This window comes from Myotis myotis, unplaced genomic scaffold (genome assembly GCF_014108235.1).
Source record: "Myotis myotis isolate mMyoMyo1 unplaced genomic scaffold, mMyoMyo1.p scaffold_m19_p_2, whole genome shotgun sequence".
NCBI classification, from domain to species: domain Eukaryota; kingdom Metazoa; phylum Chordata; class Mammalia; order Chiroptera; family Vespertilionidae; genus Myotis; species Myotis myotis.
This window is the reverse complement of record NW_023416324.1, coordinates 163,976,473-164,000,831: the sequence shown is the minus strand read 5'-3', so window position 1 is coordinate 164,000,831 and position 24,359 is coordinate 163,976,473. Positions and strand designations below refer to the sequence as shown.

Genomic DNA, 24,359 nt, shown 5'->3' with positions numbered 1-24,359 from the left:
ATCCCTCTCCCTTCCTCTCTGTAATAAATCAATAAAATATATTTTTTTTTAAAAAGAAAAGAAAAAGAAAAATAACTGCAACTTCCCAGGAATCCCTAGAGTTTCATTCCCTAAAACAGTCATCCTCTGTTTTCCTAACAAACTCCCTTGCCTTTACCTCCAAATCTATATATATAAAAAGCCAGCAACCAGAACATAATGACCAGAACGACCGGTCGCTATGACGCCCATTGCGGCCAGAGAACCTGGCCTGATCAGGGGTGGGGCTGGCTGGCCAACCCCCTCGCAGCCCTTCCCCCCAGCCAGCCCCTTCCCCGATCGGCCCACCCAACCCTGATTGGCCCGCAGCCCCTCACCCCAGCCGGCCCCGCCTCTAATCGCCCCCCTACCCAAATAGGGGGTGGGGCCATCTGGCCAACCTCCTGCGGCCCCTCCCCCATCCAGCTCCACCCCCAATCGGCCCCCCGACTCCGATCAGGGGCAAGGCTGGTGGCTACCGCCCACAGCCCCTTCCTCAGCTGGCCCTGCCCCTGATCGGCCCCCCTGCATACCAGTTTGGGCGGAGCCAGCTGGCCAACCTTCCACGGCCCCTCCCCTAGCCGCTGACCCCCAGTCAGCCCCTCCACCCCTATCGGGGGCGTCGCCCACTGGCCAATCACCCACGGCCCCTCCCCCCCGCCAGCCTGTAATTGCTGGGATCCTTTTCTAAGAATTTCATTATTTTAACCTTTTGCGGTCCAATTTTATTTTTGGAATTCAAACAGTCTGTTCTAAATTAATTGATGGGATTGAATGTTGAACTTTTTAATGTTCTTATTTTAAAGTTTAAACCAAAAATTCACTGGTTATATTATTAAGTATGTTCAATCAAAGAGTTTATTCTTTAAAACATTTCTTAGTGTGGTATCTTTTGAAACATTTCCGCACATGCAACCCAGCACCTTACTGACAATGCATATAATCGCAGCCGTTTGTGGTGTCAACCTCAGCTCCACGTTGGACCTGCTCCTAGCGCCTGGTCTGTCGAGTCAGCCTGGACGTTGGACTGAAAATGGTTAAATATTGTACATTAATTAATCAAGTCATAGGACACAGTATTTTCTTTTTATGAAACTAAAAATACTATTAACATTTCCAGTTACTATATTAAGTTAATACATTATTTTTCCAAAATAATTTGGTAGCTATTAACCATCTGTAGTTATTTTTCAAAATTGTTACTGATTCTGAAAACCCTGTTAACTCTAGTTTTATGAACAAATGAAAGGAATAATTAACTGGCAAAATAATTAATCTGTTGATCTAGTCTTACAGTTCACAATAAATGAGTCAAATCTATCAGAGAATTTGTTTTCCCAAGTATGTCCAGTCAAAATAAAGAGAAGAAAAGAGCATCTCTTAATTTTTACTTTTGTTTATTAATTGTAAAAAACTCTCTAGATTTGTCTTCAATTTAGAATTAAATATAGGTTGCCATTGGATTGTACTAAAGGTATTTTTTAAATTTCTTATACAACACTGAAAGAAATAAGAGAGTTATACCCAATAACAAACTATTGCCATAACAAGTTAATTTTGCTTTTTTTCCCTTTTTTGCCTCATCTTTTATATATAGTACAAAATTGAGATTGGCATTTTTTGCCTGCAATGATATATTGTTTAATTATTACACAAATTATAAACATTTTCAGAATCCTATGTTTATTTACTGTTAATAACATCATTATAACAAGTAATTGTGAACTTTTTCTTCTTACCCTAGAGCCCTTTTTGATTATGACAAAACTAAAGACAGTGGCCTTCCCAGTCAAGGATTGAACTTCAAATTTGGAGATATCCTCCATGTTATTAATGCTTCTGATGATGAATGGTGGCAAGCCAGACAGGTTACACCAGATGGTGAGAGTGATGAAGTTGGGGTGATTCCCAGTAAACGCAGGTAAATATAAGTCCATTACAGTCTTATCACTTGCAAGTTGGGCAACATAAACAAATAAATGCTGTTCTTTTAAATTTATTTTTTTAGAGGTGATGATTTTATTCTTGGTTTTCCATATTGTGTTTTACAACCATTTTATTTACCTATATTGTAACCAATAACATAACTAGAGAATATGATGCCCCCAAACAGGAATTTTTCTAAAGCTCCTACTAGTTGCTAAAAAAGAAAGTATTTTTTAAGACACTATGCCATGTATCTGGGCCAGTAGAGGGAAAGAGAATTAAAAGCCTCTATAGTTTTCCCATTAAGGTACTTTTAAACCTAAATTTTCAGGGTTTTTGATTGTTTTAGACGTAAAAAAATGAAATCCTTGTAAATAAATGCAAAATGTTTAGAAATATCTGGTGATATGTTTCGCATCTCTTCTTGCTTAATTTAGAAGTATTCGAGCAATCATGCTTTTCCTCTTTGCATTTAACCATTTACGATAATATTTCTTTGGTGGATACTTACCAGCTAGTGGCAAAAGTGGTTAAGTGCAAATTGTCTTGGAAAGAATGATTCCACCTTAGACAGCCTCCTCTAAGATCTATGAAATGTCTCTTCTTTTGTAGGAAAGGTATTAAATAGCAGTTCATAATTCCCCTAAAGTAATTACTTATGAGATCCAATTCATCCAAATCTTTGCCTAAAAGTTCTTTTTTAAGTTTTAAGATAGCCAGTAAAAATTAATGATGTGACATTAATGTTTATTATAGACTAGAGGCCCAGTGCATGAATTCGTGCACGGATGGGGTCCGGCTGGTCCAGCCCCAATCAGGGCGGATCGGGGCAGGGCCTGTCAGGGGGAGGAGATGGCAGGAGGTTGGCCGGCCAGCCCACCCTGATCAGGGCCAATCAGAGCCGGGCCGGCTGGGCGGAGGAGCTGCAGGCAATTGGCCAGTGGGCCCCACCCCCGATTGGGGTTGGGGGGCTGATTGGGAGCGTGGCCAGCCATGGGGGGTGGGGGCTGGCTGGCCCCACCCCCAAATGGGATGGGGGGGTGTCCATCAGGGGTCAGTGGCCTGGGGGTGGAGTCATGGGTGGTTGGCCAGCCAGTGCTGCCCCCTATTGGGGTGGGGGTGGCAATCAGGGACAGGGCCAGCTGAGGGGAGGGGCTGCGGGCCTATCATGGTGGGGCGGGCCAATCGGGGGTGGAGTTGGCCGGGAGAAAGTGGTTGGGGCATTTGGCCAGCCAGCCTCGCCCTTGATCAGTAGTGGGCAGTACTTATTAAAGGAGTAGAGGCCCAGTGCACGAAATTCATACACTTTGGGAGGGGGGGTTGTCCCTCAGCCAGCCTGCACTCTCTCCAATCTGGGACCCCTCGGGATGTCTAACTGCCGGTTTAGGCCCAATCCCTGTGAGATCAGGCCTAAACCGGCAGTAGGACATCCCTCTCACAAACCGGGACTGCTGGCTGCCAACTGCTCACCTGCCTGCCTGCCTGATTGCCCCTAACCACTTCTGCCTGCCAGCCTGATCACCCCCTAACCACTCCCCTGCCAGCCTGATCAACACCAAACTGCTCCCCTGCCAGCCCGATCACCCCCCAACTTCCCTCCCCTGCCAGCCCAATTGCCCCTAACTGCCCTCCTCTGCTGGCCTGATCGCCCCTAATTGCCCTACCCTGCGGCCTTGTCGCCCCCAACTTCCCTCCCCTGCAGGCCTGATCACCCCTAACTGCCCTCCCCTGCAGGCCTGGTCACTCCCAACTGCCCTTTCTTGCAGGCCTGGTCGCCCCTAACTGCCCTCCCCTGCAGGCCTGGTCCCCCTTAACTGCCCTCCCCTGCAGGCCGGGTTGCCCCTAACTGCCCTCCCCTGTAGGCCTGGTCGACTCCAACTGCCCTCCCCTGCAGACCTGGTCCCCCTGAACTGCCCTCCCCAGCCGACCTGGTCGCCAACTGCCCTCCCCTGCTGGCCATCTTGTGGCGGCCACCTTGTGACCCATGGGGGCGGCCATCTTGTGTGAGGAAGTGATGGTCAGTTTGCATATTACCTCTTTATTATATAGGATACTTTTGAGAATAGTAACTGGGAAGAATGAAAAAAGAGCAGGTTTGAGCAGAGGAATAAGTAAAGCTGCAATGCTGGCCAGGGATCAGCCTCAGCAAACCATATAGAGAGCTCTTGGGTCAATGTGGAAAAAAGGAGACCTATGTACCTGATTGGGCCAGTTCGCTCGCCACAGTGGGCATCATAGCGACTAGTCGTTATGGTAGTTATGGCATTACGGTCGCTGGCTCTTTATATATATATAGATTAGAGGCCCGGTGCACAAAAATTTGTGCACTCAGGGGGGTCTCTCAGCTAGGCCTCTGCCCTCTCGAAGTCTGGGACCCCTCGGGGGTTGTCCACCTGCTGACTTAGGCCCGCTCCCCGGTGGGATCGGGCCTAAGATGGCAGTCAGACATCCCTCTGGCAGCCCAGGAGCCCTCGGGCGATGTCCACTTGCCAGCGGGGAGCAGGACTAAGCTGCAGTTGGACATCCTTAGTGCTGCTGAGGAGGCGGAAGAGGCTCCCACCACCACCACTGTGCTGGCAGCCATCAGCCTGGCTTGTGACTGAGCAGAGCTCTCCCTGTGGGAGCGCACTGACCACCAGGGGGCAGCTCCTACATTGAGCGTCTGCCCCCTGGTGGTCAATGTGGTCAAAGTGACCAGTCATTCTCAGTGGTTCTGCTGTTAGGGTCAATTTGCATATTACCCTTTTATTATATAGGATAGAGGACTGGTGCACAGGTGAGGGCCAGCTGGTTTGCCCTGAAAGTGTCCCAGATCAGGGTGGGGGTCCCGCTTGGGTGCCTGGCCAGCCTGGATGACGGACTGATGGCTGTTTGCAGCTGGTCACACCCCCTTCAGGGTGGGGGTCCCCACTGGGGTGCCTGGCCAGTCTGGGTGAGGGCCTGAGAGCCGTTTTCAGGCTGGAGGGCAACTTAAGCCCCCAGCCTCTCCTTTTTTTCTTTTTTTTTCATTCTGGGGTTTATTTACCTTCTATAGCTGTCACTGGAGCTGAGAGCCGGCTCCAGCTCTGAGGGCTGAAAGCAGGTTTCTGGGTCTGTTTGGCTTCTATAATTAAAACTCTGTTGCCATCACAGCAGCTCTAAGCTCTGAGGCCAAAGCTGGCTGAAAGCAGGTTTCTAGGTTTGTTTGGCTTCTATAATTGAAACTCTGTTGCCATCACTGAAGGTCTAAGCTCTGAGGCCGAAGCTGGCTGAAAGCAGGTCTCTGGAGCCTGTTTAGCTTCTATAGTTGCAACATAGTTGCTTTGAGTGTAGCTCAGAGCCGGGCTGCAGCAGGCGGGGAACCTTGGCTTCCTCCATCACTGGAGCAAGCAAGCCTCCTGTTCGCTTCAGCTGCGTGGCTGCTGGCCGCCGTCTTCGTTGGCAGTTAATTTGCATATCCTGCTGATTAGCCAATGGGAAGGGTGTCGGGGTTATGGTCAATTTGCATGTTTCTCTTTTATTAGATAGGACTAGTAGCCCGGTGCACAAAATTTTGTGCACTCGGGGGTGAGGGTGAGGAGTGGGGCCAGACTCCTCAGCCCGACCTGCACCCTCTGTCATGTTCCGGGACCCCGGCCACTCCTGGCCTAGGCACAGGCCTACAGGCTTGGGCAGCCTGGCTCCCGAGGCCCCAATTTATCAAGAGAACAAAGTCGGCATTAGTTACAGCCCTCAAAGAACCCAGTACACTGCATCTGTGCATACAACTGCCTCGTTCATGTGCCTGCTGAATTCGCCCTACTGAATTACTAACATCTTGAAGACATACCTCTGTCTTATCCTGCTTCAACTTCAGTGCCTGGCCTGGTGCCATGGACCTGAGAGGGTTTGCTGAGTGAGTGGAGAATGAGCAAGCAGCTAAGGGGCAGGAACACGTTGCCATGGCAACATGGCAGAAGTTCCGGCCCCACTCCCGGCTCCCTGAAGTCCACCCCGGGAAAGTTCCCGCCCTGCTCCCAGCGTCCTGGCGCCCCTCTCCTGGCTGCATACTGAATTACGAACATCTTGAAGACATAGCTCTGTCTTATCCTGCTTCAACTTCAGTGCCTGGCCCGGTGCCATGGACCTGAGAGGGTTTGCTGAGTGAGTGAATAATGAGTGAGTGAATGAGTGAATGAATGAGCGAGTGAGTGAATGAGCAAGCAGCTACCAGTGGGGATAGTTCGCACTCTGCTCTGAGCTTCCTGACACAAGCCCCGGGAAGTTCCCGCCCTGCTCCCAGCGGCCCCACTCCCCTCTCCCGGCTGCATAGTTCGTGCAGGGCAAAGGCTGCCCGGGTGTGCATTTTGGCAAATCAGTGCATTAGCACCTGTCCGCCGGGGATCCCCCCCAGGGCCGTTTGTGGGCATGGCCAGTGACAGATCGGTGCATTAATACTGGTCAGCCAGGGATCCCCCTGGAGGGCCATTTTGGGGCGTGGCCAGTGGCAGATCAGTGCATTTGCACCTGTCCAGGGATCCCCGCTGGAGGGCCGTTTGTGGGCGTGGCCGGTGGCCGATCGCTGGGGTTCCGCCGCCAGCCCTGGGTCTGTTCCCATATGGGCCGCCTGCCACCCAGGTCGCAAATAGCAGGCCCGGCTGGCAGCGGGGCAGGCAGGATGGCACTGTCCCGCCCTGCCTGCAGTATGCAAATTAGCCACCATCTTTGTTGGTGGTTAACCGCCATCTTGGCTGGTGATTAATTTGCATATCTTGCTGATTAACCAGTGGGAAGGATAGTGAAGTTATGGTTAATTACCATGTTTTTCTATTATTAGATAGGATAATTCATTCACTTCAGGTCAGGCTTATGATGTAACAACTTGTATTTTTCTTATTAATAAGTTGGGTTTATACTTATTTTGTTGAGTCTCTATAATTGATAAATATGCCAAATCATATACCTATTTTAGACTTCTATGTGTGTGTGGGGGTGTGTCTGTGTGTGTGTGTGTGTGTGTGTTTAGACATTGAAGAGTAGAAATATTATATTACAGAGATATGTAGTTATAGTTCCAGGATTTATGACTGTTTTTGGCTATATAGTTAGCAAGATCCAACTATTTAGTTAGATCTTATATTTGGTGGCAACTCCTCTTTTAGCAGTGTAGCCCTGAGCATAATTTTTTACATGAAATATAATAGTCTCCTTTAAATTCAGAAATGCTTACTCTGTGCCTTATTAGGTCAATAAGAAACCTCACATCTTATATATTAAGGTCAGAGTTCAGAAAAATTGTTTTTTCCCTTGGCTCTTCATATCTCATAAGGCTTTACTGAAAGAAGTGAGTAACACAGCTGACTGTTGGAAAGAGATTTTTTTTCATTTTGTATAAAAATTCTATAAGGTTTATTTTTAAAGCCAAAAGCAATATAAGACATATCTTGAGATCTCTACAAATAGCTTTCTTTCAAGAACAGTATTTACAAATAAACAAAATTTAAGTCCTTCAACTATTGAGTGAACAAGATAATGATTAGAAGACAAAGCCATTTTGACTTGTAAATGTTCACTCACTAAATGTTAGTTTGCAGTGCACTCAGTAAGTGTCAAGATAAAAATTATAAATTTATTATTCATGTCACGAATCCTCAGGATTGCTCTGGAATAGCAAAAAACATAATTTTTAAATCTGTGCTGCTGTGGCCAGGTGTTCAGTTGATTGGAGCATTGGTAGAAGGCAACCAATCTATCTCTCTCTCCTCCTCCTCCTCTTCCTCTCTCTCTCTAAAAATTAATAAAAACATCCTCGGATGAGCATTTTTTTAAAAATCTGTGACTACTAAGGTTCTTTTACTATCCCACAGTAAAAACTATATTGCGTAATATAGAAAAAATGTAGAAAATGCATTTATTCATAGACTGTTTTGGTAAGTTTTTCTGCTATATACAAACAATTGCTATGTTGATATCAAGGATTTATAAAAGGTTAATTTACATGAAATTTTGCAAAATGCATATTGGTATTACAATCTACTTAAAACATTTGTTATATTTTTGTTTGCTTGCTTCTTTTGAATAGGTAACACTTTAACAAGGTACAAAATTCAAAAGATCTAAAAGCTATACCAACTCCCTCTTAACCCCAGGTGGCCATTTCACTTTCATAAGAATAGCTAAGGTTACTAGTTCTTGTATATCCTTCCAGAGATACTTCAAAACTGTTTTGTACACTATACTTGGTTAATTTATGTATTTACACAAAAATGTCATTGGAGTTAAACTTAGTTTTTCTATTTCTCACCTTATTTTTAAAATTTTCAGAGCTACAGAGAAATAAGCACAAGAGAAATGCAAGAATAGTACAAGGAACACCCACATATCCTTCACCTATTTTCATCAATTATTGACATTTTGCCCCATTTGCTTTCTCTTTTTCGTGCTTAATATTTTTTATTGTTGACCCTTTTACAGATGTCCCCTATTTTCCGCCCTTTTGCCCTTCCTCTACTCAGGTCTTCATCACATTATAGTCTGTGTCCATGGGCTGTGTATATATGTTCTTTGGTTAATTTTGTCCAGTCCACCTCATTCCCCTCCTCTTCACATCCTTAATTTTTAGCATATGTGTTCCATGCTAAGCTAATGTTTAAACAAAAAGAAAAAAGGATAAAACCTGGAAAATTGCTAAACTTTGAAGTTTTGTCTTCAGTATAATTAATGAAATTGAGTGCATATATAAGTACACACACACACACACACACACACACACACACACACACATATATATACTGTATTTTGATACTTCACAAATATTTTTTAAATAATAAAATAAGTCTTGTATTTTATTTTTTAGAAATTCTAATTTTGGGATGCAAACCTAGATGGCTTCCTAAGGTTTAGAATATAAAGATGCCCTGTATTGAGGTATCAGTTCTGATGAATTGTAGTTAGAACCTTAGATGTATTTGGTCTACCTAAAAAATAATATTGGCTACTTCAACAGGGTTGAGAAGAAAGAACGAGCCCGATTAAAAACAGTGAAATTCAATTCTAAAACAAGAGGAGACAAAGGGGTGAGTATATGCAATCTCTTATTTCTAGAAATTAATAGTTGATGGTAATAGAACTTTTTATCATTCTTATTTGAGCTACATTATTAAAGTGAGGATTTTGCCATGAAAATTACTATCAACAACTCTGGCAATGTTGCTTTACAATAGTAGATATTTAATTAAATTAAAGCACCCATTTCACAGACCTTTTCAAATTAAAACTGTGATTTGATTTTTTCTTAACATACTTTTGGTCAAGGTTATTTTTACAAGTGAAATTAATTTAGTCTTCATTCACATGTTCACTTAGAAACTTGTGTTACCAAAATTAATCATGATAGTTAATAAATCTGAAAAATTATTAATAGGCCTCCAAAAAATTATTAATGAAATCATAATGTCTGTTTTTGGGGAGATTTTGAGTAAATTCAAGGAAATTTTCTTGTTCTCTCTACACCTAATATTTATTAGGAAAATCCATGTTTAGATGTTTGAGTCAATATGAATTTTTAGTTTGAAAAAATAAAGAGACAGTCAAGAGGAGGAGTTTGTAGATGGTCAAAAAATATATCAAAATTCTTTTATACATATTTTAGACCAGGGGTCCTCAAACTTTTTAAACAGGGGGCCAGTTCACTGTCCCTCAGACTGTTGGAGGGCCAGACTATAGTTTTAAAAATATGAACAAATTCCTATGCGCACTGCACATATCTTATTTTGAAGTTAGAAAACAAAATGGGAACAAATACAATATTTGTATTTGCATGTGGCCCACGGGCCGTAGTTTGAGGACCCCTGTTTTGTTTTTGTTTTGTTTTGTTTTATTTATTTATTTATTTATTTATTTTAGTTTTATTGCTTAAAGTATTACAAAGGGTATTACATATGTTTCCTTTTTTCCCCCGCCCTTGACAATCCTCTGGCTTCCCCTACCCCCCCAGAGGACCCCTGTTTTAGACGTGTTTTTGTTTTTATTTACTTTAAGTGTTGCTTCAAATGGCTGTCAGTAGATGAAAAAGATCTTACAGGCTTTGTCCTGTACTATGTTTATAATTACTTCAATAGAATATTTTAGCAAAAAGGCTGATGAAAGAGCTGAATTTCAAAATGTGTTGAAAATACTATTTGTAGCAATGTTTTCTGTTTTGTAGGGTTTTTTAATCGCTTGCTAAAGTTTTATACATCTTGTGATCATATTTCAAAGGAATGTAAAATTCAGCAAATAAATTAACCCTATTTTCTGTACATCTCTGATATAACTAAGCACTCAAACCTAAAGCTTTAAAATTTAAAAGAAATATGATCCTTGACTAAAGAAATTAAATCTGAGTAAGTTGCATAATGTATTCAATTATTTTAGGAATGATAAATTCCATTAAAATTAACTTGTAGTTTTCAGAAAATACAAAATTATATAGTGTGACCTGACGCAATATTTAAAATAGAATTTTTGGAGGAAAAAAATTTCAAGTAAATACTCAGGATTTGAAATCTATACAGTGTTTTTTGTGCTTATTTTATATATGTTTTTTAAAATAATTTAGTAAAATACACTGTCAATGTATTTAAAAAGAGGTTGCATGTTGTAACTTTTCTTTTATACTGTAAGAAGTTAACTGAATTAACGACATATTTAAATCTTAGTCTTGTTTGTTGACTGTAACCAACTTTATGCACAGTCACTGTGTTCTAACACAGCACCAAAAGTATGCATGATACTGAGTGGGGTAAAAATACGCTTGCCATTGATACAGAACTGCATTTCTTTCCGTAACACCATTTCCCATTCTTCTTTTGCTTTCCTTACATGGTTTATGGACTTTTATTTCCACTACAGACTTATAACATTTCAGTTTCTCATTAATATTCTTAACATTCATTGAACTATTTTGAAATACTATATGGAGGTAATATATTTAGATATTTAATATATGTATCATGAATGTGTGATATTTTTCAGTTCTAATATTTATTACACTCTGTCTCTCTTGCAATGTAGCATTAATAATAATAGTAAGTAATTAAACAGTATTTTGTATAGGAAATATAGAGAAACTGGAAGTAGTATGGTTTCTCTAGCTTTGTGTTTTCCCTTCACATTTTTCTGTTGTTTGCTTGTGCTATTTTTACTTTAATATATTTTTCACCTGGAGGATGTTAAATGCAATACAATTAATCCATTTCTTAACTAACATGCATTTCTTTCTGTCCCATATTATGATATCTTTATGATATCTCACTCTGGCTAACAGCAAAGATATCAAAAATCAAAACATTTTAAATTTCATGTTTCTTTCGGTTGTTTGCTGTGAAACTGACTCTGACCACTATAGATGCAGTAGGAGGATTAGTTTTATCAGATATAAAAATTAGTTTTATCAGGTATAAAAATGATTACTAAATTCAAAAGCAATGATTGTCATGAACAAAAAGATTGAGTCCTTCCCTGATATTACATTACCATAAATCTTTCTCTACTGAAACTTGTTTTCCTCTCGTTCTCTTTTCTAAAATTTGGATTCAAAGATTTTTATTCAAATAATGCTACTTGACAGTTTATAAAATAATTATAAGCCCCAGAGTTCTTCAATTATTTTTTATTCAACTTAATTTTCAACTTCCACTTAGACTTATTAGAGCCTTCAAATTTTAAGATTGAAATCAAGACAATCTGCTTGACTGTGAACTATGAACTTATTAATCCTGAATTATTGATATGAAAAGGTAAAAATGAAAGTGTAACCTTGTTTTTGTAAAGATTCTTATCAAAATGAAGTCTTTGAAGTAATAGAATTTGAGCTAAAAGTCACTTTAATCTATTTCAGAGCCATAATCACCTGGCTTTTTATATTTAAAAATATGGGCATGCTGAAAACATACTGCCTGGTATCAGTACACTTTGAAATAATGATAGCATCTTTTAATGTGAATAAACTCAAGAAAAATCAGAACAAAATTTTCTTAATATTGATCCCACCTCAAAAAGTATAATAATAATTTCGAGTGTCAATTGTATGTAAAGTCATTTTCTTCAAGACGTGTGCCTATGACAGAAACTACAAAATAAACTATTTCTCTTTAATAGGCTCATCTTTCCTTGTGCTGAATGTTTTTTTAAAATCTATGAATGCACAGCCCAGCTGGTGTGACTCAGTGATTGAGCACTGACACATGAACCAGGACAGGAGGTCCTGGTTCGATTCCCAGTCAGGGCACATGCCAGGATTGCTAGCTCAATCCCCAGTAGAGTGTGTACAGGAAGTAACCGATTGATGATTCTCTATCATCATTGATGTTTCTTTCTCTCTCTCTCTCCCTCTCCCTTCCTCTCTGAAATCAATAAAAATAATAATTTTTTAAATTTATGAATGCACAAATGGGGCATTCAAGAATGGAAAAAAAATTTTCAATATCTGTGCAATAAGGAACATCTTCCTTATAGCAATTATGTATAAACTATTCAAATCTCAACTGTCTATTTGGCTCTTACTGGCACCAAACTTTTTATTCTCTATTCAGGACTGATGGTGCTGGTGAATTGAATCTGGTTCTATATTATTTATATATGCTTTTTAAAATAGATATGTATAGTAAAGCTTAAAGACAAAGGAATAAGTTATGATAGCACTCATGTTGGCTAAAACAGTCCTAACTCTTCTTCCTTGGTTAGATAGCATTGATAAGTCTTTTGCTGGACTCTTTGGCCTTGATAGAGTCCTCTTAGTGTTCTTCCTATTTTCTGACTCATGCCAAAAGCATTTGGTTATCTTTTTTCTCTTCAAGGATGGATGGATGGATAGATAGATAGATAGATAGATAGATAGATAGATAGATAGATAGATAGATAGATAGATAGATGATAGATAGATAGAACTATTTTTTAAATATTCAACACTGGCAATTTCTCAATTGTTCGGGTTTTCTTTTCAAATAGAGGTCTTTGTTAGTTTGTTGGAGCTACATGGAAGAAAGGAAGGAAGGTAGGAAGGAAGGAAGGAAGGAAGGAAGGAAGGAAGGAAGGAAGGAAGGAAGGAAGGAAGGAAGGAAGGAAGGAAGGAAGGAAGGAGAGGGGAGGGGAAATGTGCTTAAGCAAAAGGAAAATGAAGGTTATTACCTAATGCATAAAAAATATTTGAACAGCTAGAGGAATCATTTAAAATAACTTTTACTATAGAATATCTAGCTCCTGGCAATCTAGAAAAATATTTATTGATATGAATAGATGTTAGCTTGGTCTGTGCCATAGTAGTACCTAACCTGATTTACTCTTTTCAATTTTATCAAGTAGCATATATTCCTTATTTTTAGCTATTACTGAATTACACTCTTTAAATTTTTTAATATTTTCTGTTATAAAACATTAGAATTAGAGGAGTTAATACAAAATTAGAAATTCACTTTATATGTGAATTAAGTAAAAATTCATATATAAACTGCACACTGTGGTCACAAGAGTCAGCTTCCACAGAGCTGCTAGGCTGGCTGGGCCTTTGTACACACAGACAGTAGACATCCCTTTGTTTTGCCCCTCCTTCTCTTCTTCAGCAGTCATTCAATGACAAGCGTAAAAAGAACCTCTTTTCCCGAAAATTCCCCTTCTACAAGAACAAGGACCAGAGTGAGCAGGAAACAAGTGATGCTGACCGTAAGTATGTGGATCCAGTGGTCAACGGAAAATAAATGTAGAGGGACCTACTGCCCTGCAGTTGGTTGTTACCATGGAGACAGTTTCAAGAGCTGCAACAGGTTACTAATTGTCTTAACCAGGGGCAATTTAACAGGCATAAATTAATTTGTATACCAATCTTAACTTTTCTGGTACCTTAGGAATTCTTAATTTAAAGTAAACAGTATTTTTAAGCTGTACATTTAACATAGTATTATTTGATGTAAGGATTCTTAAAATAAATAATATACTCTCAAAGAATGTTTTAGAGGAAAAACATGGATACCTGGGAAGCTACTTAGTGACTTCTAAGTATGGTATTGCCAATCTTTGACAAATAGATCTTCTGAAATTATTCCATTTTATCATATTTCTTCTTCATATGTAGACAGCCTGGATTTTACTTTTAAAATAGTAAGTAATAGTCTCAAACTTTGCTGCTCTAAGATAGAACTTACATTCTTTTAGTAGATTACATTTAACTGCTAGCTTATTTCAAGCTTTCAGAAATCTACAAAAATGCTCTATAAGATATGCACCTGTAATGGTCTTGGAACTGTCTCTTATTGTAGCACCAATTTTATGCATTACTGACAACTATTTTCTTTGATTATCTTTTTATTGCTTGCTCTCTGGGAACTACTCTCTACAGGAGATCCCTGACGACATGGGATCAAAAGGCCTGAGTAAGTGATCAAAATACTCCCAAGTTATTTTTTAACCTCCATCTACAGACCTACCTTTTTCAGATACATTTTGAGAATCATGGTGGTGCCTTTCTGGCATGAGGAGGTATATGATTTAGATTGCTTTTAGGCGTTCATGTTAATAAAATGCTTGGGATTTTTATTTCTATAACACATCTTTTGTTTTTCTAATGCTCCATTTTTCAGTCATTTGAAAAACTCTGCTCAATATTTCCTTTTTTAAATATAAAAACTTTTTAACGTTTTTAAAAATAGTACTATCTGCCCTCATTATTAGAATATAGAAAATAATCTTCTTTACAGTTTTATATCACCCTTTTTTTAAAAAAAAACAATTTAAAATCACTTTGATTTTAGAAGAGCATTGCTATAATGCGAAACTATAAAACACAATAGATAAATGTTAGAGAAGAATTGTGGACCTCAAGTTTAAATAGCAGTCTTTGTAGAGGGAAATTTACATATCTTTTTTAAGGAGGTTGTAATTTATGAAAAGAATTATAAGAAATATTATTTTTTGTTTTTTTCATTTAACCATGATGTTGTCTCTGCTGTTTGTTTTTCTTGTTTAATTTTCTAGCTAGAACTTAGTCTTCATATAAAGCTTGGTACAGAGTATGTTATATAGGAGTCATTCAATAAATGTTGGAATAAATGAATGAAACAAGACGTCATTTAAGCAATCAATTTTAAATGTGGGTGTTTTCAAATTGATTAAATGTGAAATTTTATCAAATATTACTAAGTTATTTTAGGTAACAGTGACTCATAGAAGTAACCTTTTAGGTTAAAGTTTTTTTCTAGATAATTCTTTTCCTTTGGGTCACTAAGCATTTTAAAAACTTCTTTTTTTATAATTCATTGATTATTAAGGATATAACAAGTATCTTTCAACTTTCTAAGCTCTATATTAATAATCATTAAATTTCATAATTTTTCCTGATTTACCCTAACTATACTGGTATTTTAAACATAGGAACTTGACTTTTATTTCAACCTTAATAATTAAAAGTTTGTATTAGACTGAAGGCAGTATGCTTTATATGTAATTATTTTTATTAGACACACAGACAATAGACATCCCTTTGTTTTGCCCCTTCTCTTCTTCTCTATTATTTTTGCATGTGCCTCTTTAGGATTTGGCAAGAACCCACGAATTTACTATCACTATGGTACCCTTGTGAAAATCTTCAAAAGTGGAAAATATTTCCATAATTTTTTTTTTAAAGAGAGAGAAATATCAATTGGTTGCCTCTTGCACATGCCCCAACCAGGGCTAGGGATCAAACCTGCAACCTAGGTATATGCCCTGGGCTCCACAGATTTTTAATGGTACAGAATTTATTTTGAGAATGATAACATGTTTTAGAGATGGTATGAATCAGGATATGTACCCACAGATTTTTATTATCTGTTGAGTCATTGGAGACCTAAGGAAAATTCATTTAAAAAGGAATTTAAGGAAGAATTTAGTTCCCATATTGATATTGTTATGGTGGATGATAATTACATCTTGACCAAATCATAATTTTATCTTTCATTTTAATCGAGGATTGGTACTTGGGAAGGGCAACAAATAAAAAATGGTAACTGAATACCAGACAATGTGATTTAGAAAAGAATTTAAATTTTTCTGGACAATGACTTAAGATCCTTTGAATGGTAGGTTTCTGTGCTTCATCTTCCAGAAACTGAAAGAAATTATCCACCCAGTAATTTAATGATCAGATCAAGATTTTATTTGGAAAATGTTGAAGGAAATAGAAACATATCAGTAAGATTCTAATACTGGATATGATGGAGGTTATTACATAAAACAGATGACTAGCAGTTGGCAAGTTGCCTATTATTATGCAGTAGAAAATGCTAGGAAAGGGGATGTATCAAGGACATTTGTGGCCTCAGTTATCAAAGGTCATAACACAGGGAATAAACTAAGAAAAATCCTGTGAGATTTTAATATAAGAAAATAAATGTGACCTCATATTAGGTACTCATCAAGTCTTGTTGTAACAGGACTCACAAAGGGACTAAGAATAGAAGGATAAATTATTCCAAAGAAACAATCCCATTGAAGAGGTGTGAAATAACACTGAACATCAAGGAAAATGTACATTTGCATGTAACTTCACACAGCCTCTGGAAAATTTGAGGGTATTTAATTGAAGAGCAGGGAGAGAAACAAAAGTGATACCCTAGAATACTTTTCATACACATGAATTTAGTGATTCTATGAAGAAGAAAATCAAATTATTGAGTTGCCCTATTGGCAGTAGAATATGAAATAATGAGAGAAACTGTCTTTCAGAACCTAATTTTGACTCACAGAACTAGAGAATGATGGAAGTCTGAGAGAATGCAACTAAGTCATCATAGCTTGTGGAGAGCTAGAAATAGAAACTTGTGCAGATTTTATGCTTTAAGAAGGCAATTTTGAAAAAGTTCAGGAGGGGAAAAAAAACTGGGTAAGATTTCCTTTAACAGTGACCAAAAGAAATATAGTTCAGGAGGGACTATAAAAGGTGCTCAGAAGTGTAGTTATGACATGCCATTTCAGACAAGGTTTGTACCTATCTCTTGTACACAGCTCAATTTTTATAGCTTTTTATTTTGTGGAACACCTCAAAGACTTCCTCTGTTAGGCACACAAGTTTTCGATTATATCTTTCCTTTCTTCTCATTTTAAAGACTTATTAAGCAGATTTGTGCAGAGTTCTTAGATGCCAAAACCAGACTTATTTTCATTTGTGCTTGGAATAAGTATAATAGTACTAGAATTTCTTGAGATTGGTGATGTGTAGTATTTCAAGAGCACAAAGAGAAAACACATGATGCATTCTTAGGAAGAAAGATTTGATAGAAAGGTGAGACTTGGTTAAAGAGATTTGAAATTATTATGCTCATCAAATACCATAAACAAAAATAAAAACTTGAAGAATATATTTATACCATGTATGTCAAAGGGATAATATCCTTAACTATACATTTCTAACATGAAAGGAAACAGACTAACTCTCCATTAGAAAACTGGACAAAAGATATGAGAAGAGTGCTCAAAAGATAAATGAAATGAGCATATAAAAATGTTTAGTGTTTCTAGTAAGGAATAAACAAAATGACATTTTACTGATTACCTTGGTAAACTTTTCTTTTAAAGGACAACTCAGTGATGTTGAGGGTTCTATAGAATGACTACTTTTAACATATTATTATTGGGAGTGTAAATTGGTACAACCTTTCTGGAAAAGCATATCTTTTGACCTACTAATAATTCCCCTTCAAGGAATTTATCCTAAGAATGTAATCAGAGATGGAGATAAAGGTTTATATGTCAGGGTGCTTAATATTATTTAGAAATTACGGCACTCAAAAATTGAAATCATCCTAGAATGTCTTACAATTAAGGAGTGGTTAATGAAGTTATCCATACTTTATGATATTATATAGCCATTGAAAAATCATATTAAGACATAATGACATGAATAGCTAAGATCTGGAAATAGCTCAAGTGCCCATCAGTAGATGAGTGCATAAAAAAGCTGTGGTACATTTACATCATGGAATATTATGCAACAGTAAAAAAAAGGGGGGGGGATCTCTTACCCTTTGAGACAACATGGAGGGACCTGGAGAGTATTATGCTAAGTGAAATAAGCCAGTCAGAGAAAGACAAGTATTATATGATTTCACTCACATGTGGAATCTAATGAACAAAATAAACTGATGAGCAAAATAGATCCAGAGACACAGAAGCATGGAACCAACTGTCAGATCACAGAGGGAAGGTGAGGGAAGGTGGATGGATGGGAAGAGATCAACCAAAGTTGTATGCATATATGTGTAACCCATGAACACAGACAATAGGGTGGTGAAGCTCTGCAAGGGGGGGTGGGCTAGAAGGAGTCAATGGGGGGAAATGGGGGACATGTAGTACTTTCAACAATCAAGAATTAATTTAAAAAAAAACAATGACATGGAAAATTTTTCACAATGTAAGTGAAAAAAGTAAAATACAGAACTATAGTCTCAGACTTAAAAAACATTTTTAGGGCTATTTTGAATATTGTTGCTTTATACATGTCTCATGGTGAGCATATATATGTGTGTGTTTCAGGTGGGGAAATAACTAGGAAAGAAATTGCTAGGTCATAGCTATGTATGTTCAGCTTTAGTAGGCACTGCCAAGTAGCTTTCCAAAGTGGCTGTACCAATATACCCACCCGTAGTATATGAATCCCAGTTGCTGCATAGCCTTCTCCATGCTTGGCCTGTTTTGTTTTTGTTTTTCATTTTAGCCATTCTGGTGGATGGTAAAGGTATTCATTGTGGTTTAATTTGCATTTCCCTGTTAAGTAAAAATGTATATATGTTTATTGGATATTTGAACATCTTTGATGAAGTGCCTTGAAAAAGATTAGTTTTAATTATCAGGGGGAAAAGCATTTTATATTTTTAATAAACTTCAAGCAATAATGATTATGCTTTTCCATGGGCCATACTTTGAGTAACAGGATATTGGTAATCTTAGAAAACTAACTCAAGATGAATAGGAGAAATCCCCAGAAAAGATAGAAAGAAGATTGTAGTAACTTTAACTTTTTATTATTTAACATGTCAGACATATTCAATAGTAGAATAATAATAAAATAAACCCAGAGTATTCTTTTTCATCCGGCTTCTGTTATTATCAACTCATGATTAGTATTATTTCTTCTATACTCCTATTTACTCTCCCCCTCCTTTTATTCCATTGCAGTAACTGTTTCTTTACATATTAGAGATTGCAGAGTGTAATATCAATCCTAATATAAATTTGAGAACTTTTTTTTTTTGCATTCCTACTTCTGGGAATGAATGTTAAGGAAATAGGACAAAAGATAAAAGGCTATATAAATGGAGGCATTTATAATAATTATTGATGTTTGTGGAAAACAGTTTAAAGCAAACTAAAATGTCTAAGTAATAAGTAGTAAAGTAAATCATGACTGATCAGTCCAATACAATATTATACAAGAACCAGAGGCTCAGTGCACAAAAATCATGCACTTAGAGAAGAGGGGTCCCTCAGCCTGGCCTGCGCCCTCTCACAGTCCAGGAGCCCTTGGGGAATGTCCGACTGCTTAGGCCCACTCCCTGTGGACATCAGTTGGACATCCTTAGCGCTGCCACGGAGGCGGGAGAGGCTCCTGCCACTGCACTCACCAGCCGTGAGCCCGGCTTCTGGCTGAGCTCCTGCATTGAGCATCTGCCTCCTGGTGGTCAGTGCACATCATAGCGACTGGTCATTCTGCTGTTTGGTCGATTTGCATATTAGCCTTTTATTATATATGATGATGATGATGGAGAATAATTGTTTTGAAGTTCATGTGGTAATATGGGAAGAAATTTTTAAGTATAAACTTTTAAAAACCACGGTTCTACGTGTTCTTGTTATAAATTATTTTTTAATGTTTTTGCTTTGTTTAAAATATACATAATCACAATTAAGAAAGTTTTATCTTTGCAGGTTAGAATAACATACTTATTTTTTACTATAACAATTCAAAAACTGTTATCTTTATCCGAAATCTTAAGTTCTATCATTCTCTGAAGTTTTCAATAGTGCTACTTGACTTTAGGAGACTCTGTGGGTGGTATGGTACAGCAGATAATTTCTCCTGAAATTTTTTCTTTATCTACTGTTTTGCCTGGGGAAATTTTGGGTTTTAGTTTTTAGAAATAAAATTACTTTTTTATTCAAGGGAAATATTTATTGAGAGGACATCTGAGATTACATTTACATAAGAAGAGTACCTGGTGTTTACTGAACAATCAAGTTATGGAATGGGGTCACTTTCAGGAGAGGCCTGGCAATATGCAACTGATGAAAGCGTATTTGCTTTTATCTTTTTTGTTTTAAGCAAGCATTGTCAATTTCATCAAAGCAGAGTTTCACAAAAATATTAATCTATTTCCGAAAACAGTCCCATCTTCTAGAATTCCCTTCCACTTGACTTTTATTGGAGCATCTGAATCTATGACATCTAAAATGCTTCATCTGTATGATCTCAGGATCATGGACTTTAACTTTTTTTTTTCAGGAACAAGAAAACTGAACTCAAAGCAAGATCATTTATTTTTTGAGACATCTCCATTAAAATGGGCATCTGTTTGCTCAAATATAACTTGTCTCCTTTGTCAGTCATTACTGTTTCATAAACTAAATTAATTAGTGCCATTTTCTCTTTGGGGGTGTTATGTCTACAGTTGAACTAATTTAGAATCGCTCTGACCTCTTTGTTCATAAACTGTGTTATACAAAAATGGGCATTGTCCTTAAGGAGTTCTTTTCCTTGCTAATTCATATTTATTTATTTGAGAAAATAAAACTTTTCAAAGAAAATCAGAAATGCTTTTTAAACTTTTATTAAGTATGTGGTGTATATCAATATTTTGTAATGTCACCTTATGTTTATATTTATAATTTACTTTTTTAAAACTCATGACACTGTGTTTTCTTTATTTTTTTCATTATCCTGCAATTTCAGAGCATGTAACTTCTAATGCCAGCGATAGTGAAAGTAGTTACCGTAAGTGTTTTAAGTTACTTGTTCTTTTGTAATCTCAAGTAATATATATTCTTTGGAATTTTTTTCCCTTTAGTGATGTGTTCTAAAAACTGAAAATTAAATACTTAATCTTTTAAAATCAGGGAAAGACAACTAAAATTCAAAAAACTTGAAAAAATTACAGAAAAAAATTATGTATAGAAGTTACTTTCCAAAATTTTAATAAAATACTGGAATCTTTTTTACAAAGAGTGCTATTTGTGAACATAGTACATATATGTGTGTATATCTTTAAATGAAGTAAATATATAGTTAAATGAGGGATAAACTTACATTTTGCCATTTTCTTTAGTACTTATTTTGTTATAATATAAGCATTAAAATTATTTTTCAGTAATGCTAAATTATAATTGGCTTTATTTCCTTTTTTATTGTGTCACCAGTATTGGTCTGGGTCAAATTATTCTTTATCACCAGCCTTTGGTGAATATAGAAATTATGGAGGAAAACTTTTCAACAGTTGCTCAGACTATAATACTGATTTTATTTTTGGTGTTTTGTGTTACATTCTGGGTATTACAGTTGACCCTTGAACAGCATGGGTTTGAACTGCACGGGTTCACTTATATGTAGATTTTTTTCGATAAATACCGTAAATGTATTTTTTAAAGATTTTCTTAACATTTTCTTTTCTCTAGTCACTTTACTGTAAGTATTCTTACAGTATATAATACACATACAAAATATGTGCTAATCAACTTTATGTTATCAGTAAGGCTTCCAGTAAACAGTAGGCTACTAGGAATCAAAAGTTCTATGTAGATTTTCAGCTGTGTAGGTACTCAGCATCCCTAACCCCCAAATTGTTCAAGGAACTACTGTACATTATTAAGTGAACTCTACAAGCATGTGAAGTTTTTAAACAGATTTGGGCATGGGAGGAGGGGAGAGTACATGAATATTGTCAGTTCTAGCACCTTAATAATTAAATTGCTTTTCTAACTTTTTTTTTTTTACTGCTCTCTAATATGAAAGTAATCTTGATTACAGATGAGTATGGCTGCTCAAAAGGTCCATCCTGTTAATATCAGTTCCTACTATTTCTCATATTGACAATATATACTTTTAATCCTCACTCATTTGGTTATTTTTTTTGCATAATAATTACTCAGTAATTTTCCTTTTTTGGTATGGAAATGTGATTTTATATATTTTAGCATTTTATTATAATCATAATTCACCATAGAGTAGTTGAGTAGCTTTCTAGACTAAAAAGAGGTAATGAAAGTATATACTGTCTCATCATTTGCATGAATTATTAGGTGTGGAATATTAAAATTGCATGTTTTTGCTAATATGTAAACCATGTTTTGCATACAGTACTTTAAAAAGCAGCTTGTAAATGTGTATTTTATATAATATGGTAATAAACTTAGAACAATGAAATACACTTTTAAAGTAGGATATTTATGACAATATGTAAATTTAAAAGATCTACAGCTGCATACATATAATATAAACCATTGACAAACTTAGTGAAAAGGTTGCTAAAGAATTGTGCTAATCCAGGAAAAAAATCTTTAAATACATTATCTAATATTGGTTGCTTTCATGGAACCACTTGAATTAACAGCCCTTCCTATTTGTTTTCGTGTGTGTGTGTGTGTGTGTGTGTGTTAAGAACTCCTGAAATTGTTAACTCTTTTTTTAGTTCTTTTCATTGAGTTATGATTTCTAAGCTTTTTAAAGCTCTAAACCTTTAATTAATGTTAGAGGATTTAACTTATAAGATAAAAGCAAAATATATTTTATCTCCTTTACTGTGTGATTTATTTTATTTGAAGGAATGGATTTAGTTTTATGTTAAGCTTTTTTTAGATTACTTTACATGTAATTTTTAAAATATTGAATAAATGAATTATTAAAATAAATGAATTTTTATCAGTGAAATAGTGACAGTAGTTTTACCTCTGCATTAAAAAATTTTTATTGTGCCTTAACCGGTTTGGCTCTGATTAGAGCATCAGCCTGTGGACTGAAGGGTCCCAGGTTCGATTCTGGTCAAGGGCATGTACCTTGGTTGCAGGCACATCCCCAGTAGGGAGTATGCAGGAGGCAGCTGATTGATGTTTCTCTCTCATCGATGTTTCTCACTCTCTATCCCTCTCCCTTCCTCTCTGTAAAAAAATCAGTGAAATATTTTTTAAAATTTTTATTGTAAAATAGTTGTAATTATAAAAATATGCATGTGTTCTATTAAATGTTATACCTGACGGGACTAAAATAGCTGCATATTCTTAATAGCTGGAAATTACCTAATATACACATATGTAGAACTGCTCATAAAAGTATTAACCTTTTTAAAATTTAGTAGTTCTTAGATTAATGGGCCATACTTGACATCACAAATGAAAATTTTAAATAAATCTAATGATAATCTGTAAGCACAGATAATAGAAAGATACTTATGAAATACATAGCACATTTACATTTTGTTTTTACATTTATCAAACTTATCTTTATAGCTTTGTGATTTGCCACTTTTTTACTAAAACTTGCCAGAAATAAAAAAATTTATAAAGTACCTTTTTCTACGTCTTTGCTATTTCCTTAGTAATGTCCTAGTAATTTTTATGTTATGTATGAAGAATTAAATTAGCATTAGTTATCTTTACAGATTTTCTTATCTGTATTTTAATCTTCTAATAGGTGGTCAAGAAGAATATGTCTTGTCTTATGAACCAGTGAACCAACAAGAAGGTTTGTGAAGCCTGTTGATGTTTTATAATCTAGGAAAATATACTTTTTAATTTGGGAAATAGCTCTAAATCATACCTCAAAAAAATGTTTTTAGAATCTTACTATTTTTTTAGTATATGTATAAATGTGGAACTTTACTATATGTATTTTATGAAATACGGGTTTTAGCCCAGAGTATAATAGAATCTAGTGGTTTTGTATTGGTGTCTTATTTCCTAAGTAATAATGTCTTTCCAGAGTTCATAAAAGTATTACTCTCCTTCCACTGACCCTTGTTCAAAGTCTTGGAAGCATCTTTGATCTTTCTTTGTTCCTTATCTACCTTGTCCAATCAGTTTCTAGGAACTATTATTCTTCTATCATATCTTTCTTATTTATCACCTCCTTGTCATACCTCCTACCACAATGTTAATTCCGACTGTCACTACCGATGTTTTCCAGCATGATCCCTTAAAATCCAGTGTATACACTTCTAGTAGTTTATCTTTCTAGATTACTACTGTGATTAAATCACTTCTTATACTCAGTTTCTTTTTGTTATTCTTTGACCTGCTTTCTTACAATTTCTACTTCAAAAATCATCAGTAGCCCAATGTGGCTTTGTGGTTGAGTGTCAACCCATGCATGCACCAAGAGATCACCAGTTTGATTCCCAGTAAGGGTTCATGCCTGGGTTTTGGGCTCAATCCCCAGCAAGGGGTATGCAGGAGGCAGCCAATAG

General features: G+C 36.7%; 1 protein-coding gene across 22 annotated transcripts in view; it reads left to right on the top strand.

Moving 5' to 3' along the window:
- DLG1 (discs large MAGUK scaffold protein 1) overlaps window positions 1-24,359 on the top strand; it is a 291,832-nt gene that overhangs the window by 243,107 nt on the left and 24,366 nt on the right. For 9 of the 22 annotated variants that reach the window (XM_036351776.1, XM_036351770.1, XM_036351768.1 and 6 more), the window contains 5 exons: window positions 1,763-1,939; window positions 8,909-8,978; window positions 13,503-13,602; window positions 20,858-20,899; window positions 23,588-23,638. In XM_036351776.1, the coding sequence (XP_036207669.1) occupies window positions 1,763-1,939; window positions 8,909-8,978; window positions 13,503-13,602; window positions 20,858-20,899; window positions 23,588-23,638 (440 nt within the window). Of the gene's footprint in view, window positions 1-1,762; window positions 1,940-8,908; window positions 8,979-13,502; window positions 13,603-14,275; window positions 14,310-20,857; window positions 20,900-23,587; window positions 23,639-24,359 lie in introns of all 22 variants that reach the window. The other 13 variants (XM_036351769.1, XM_036351780.1, XM_036351779.1 and 10 more) reach the window with 5 other exon arrangements.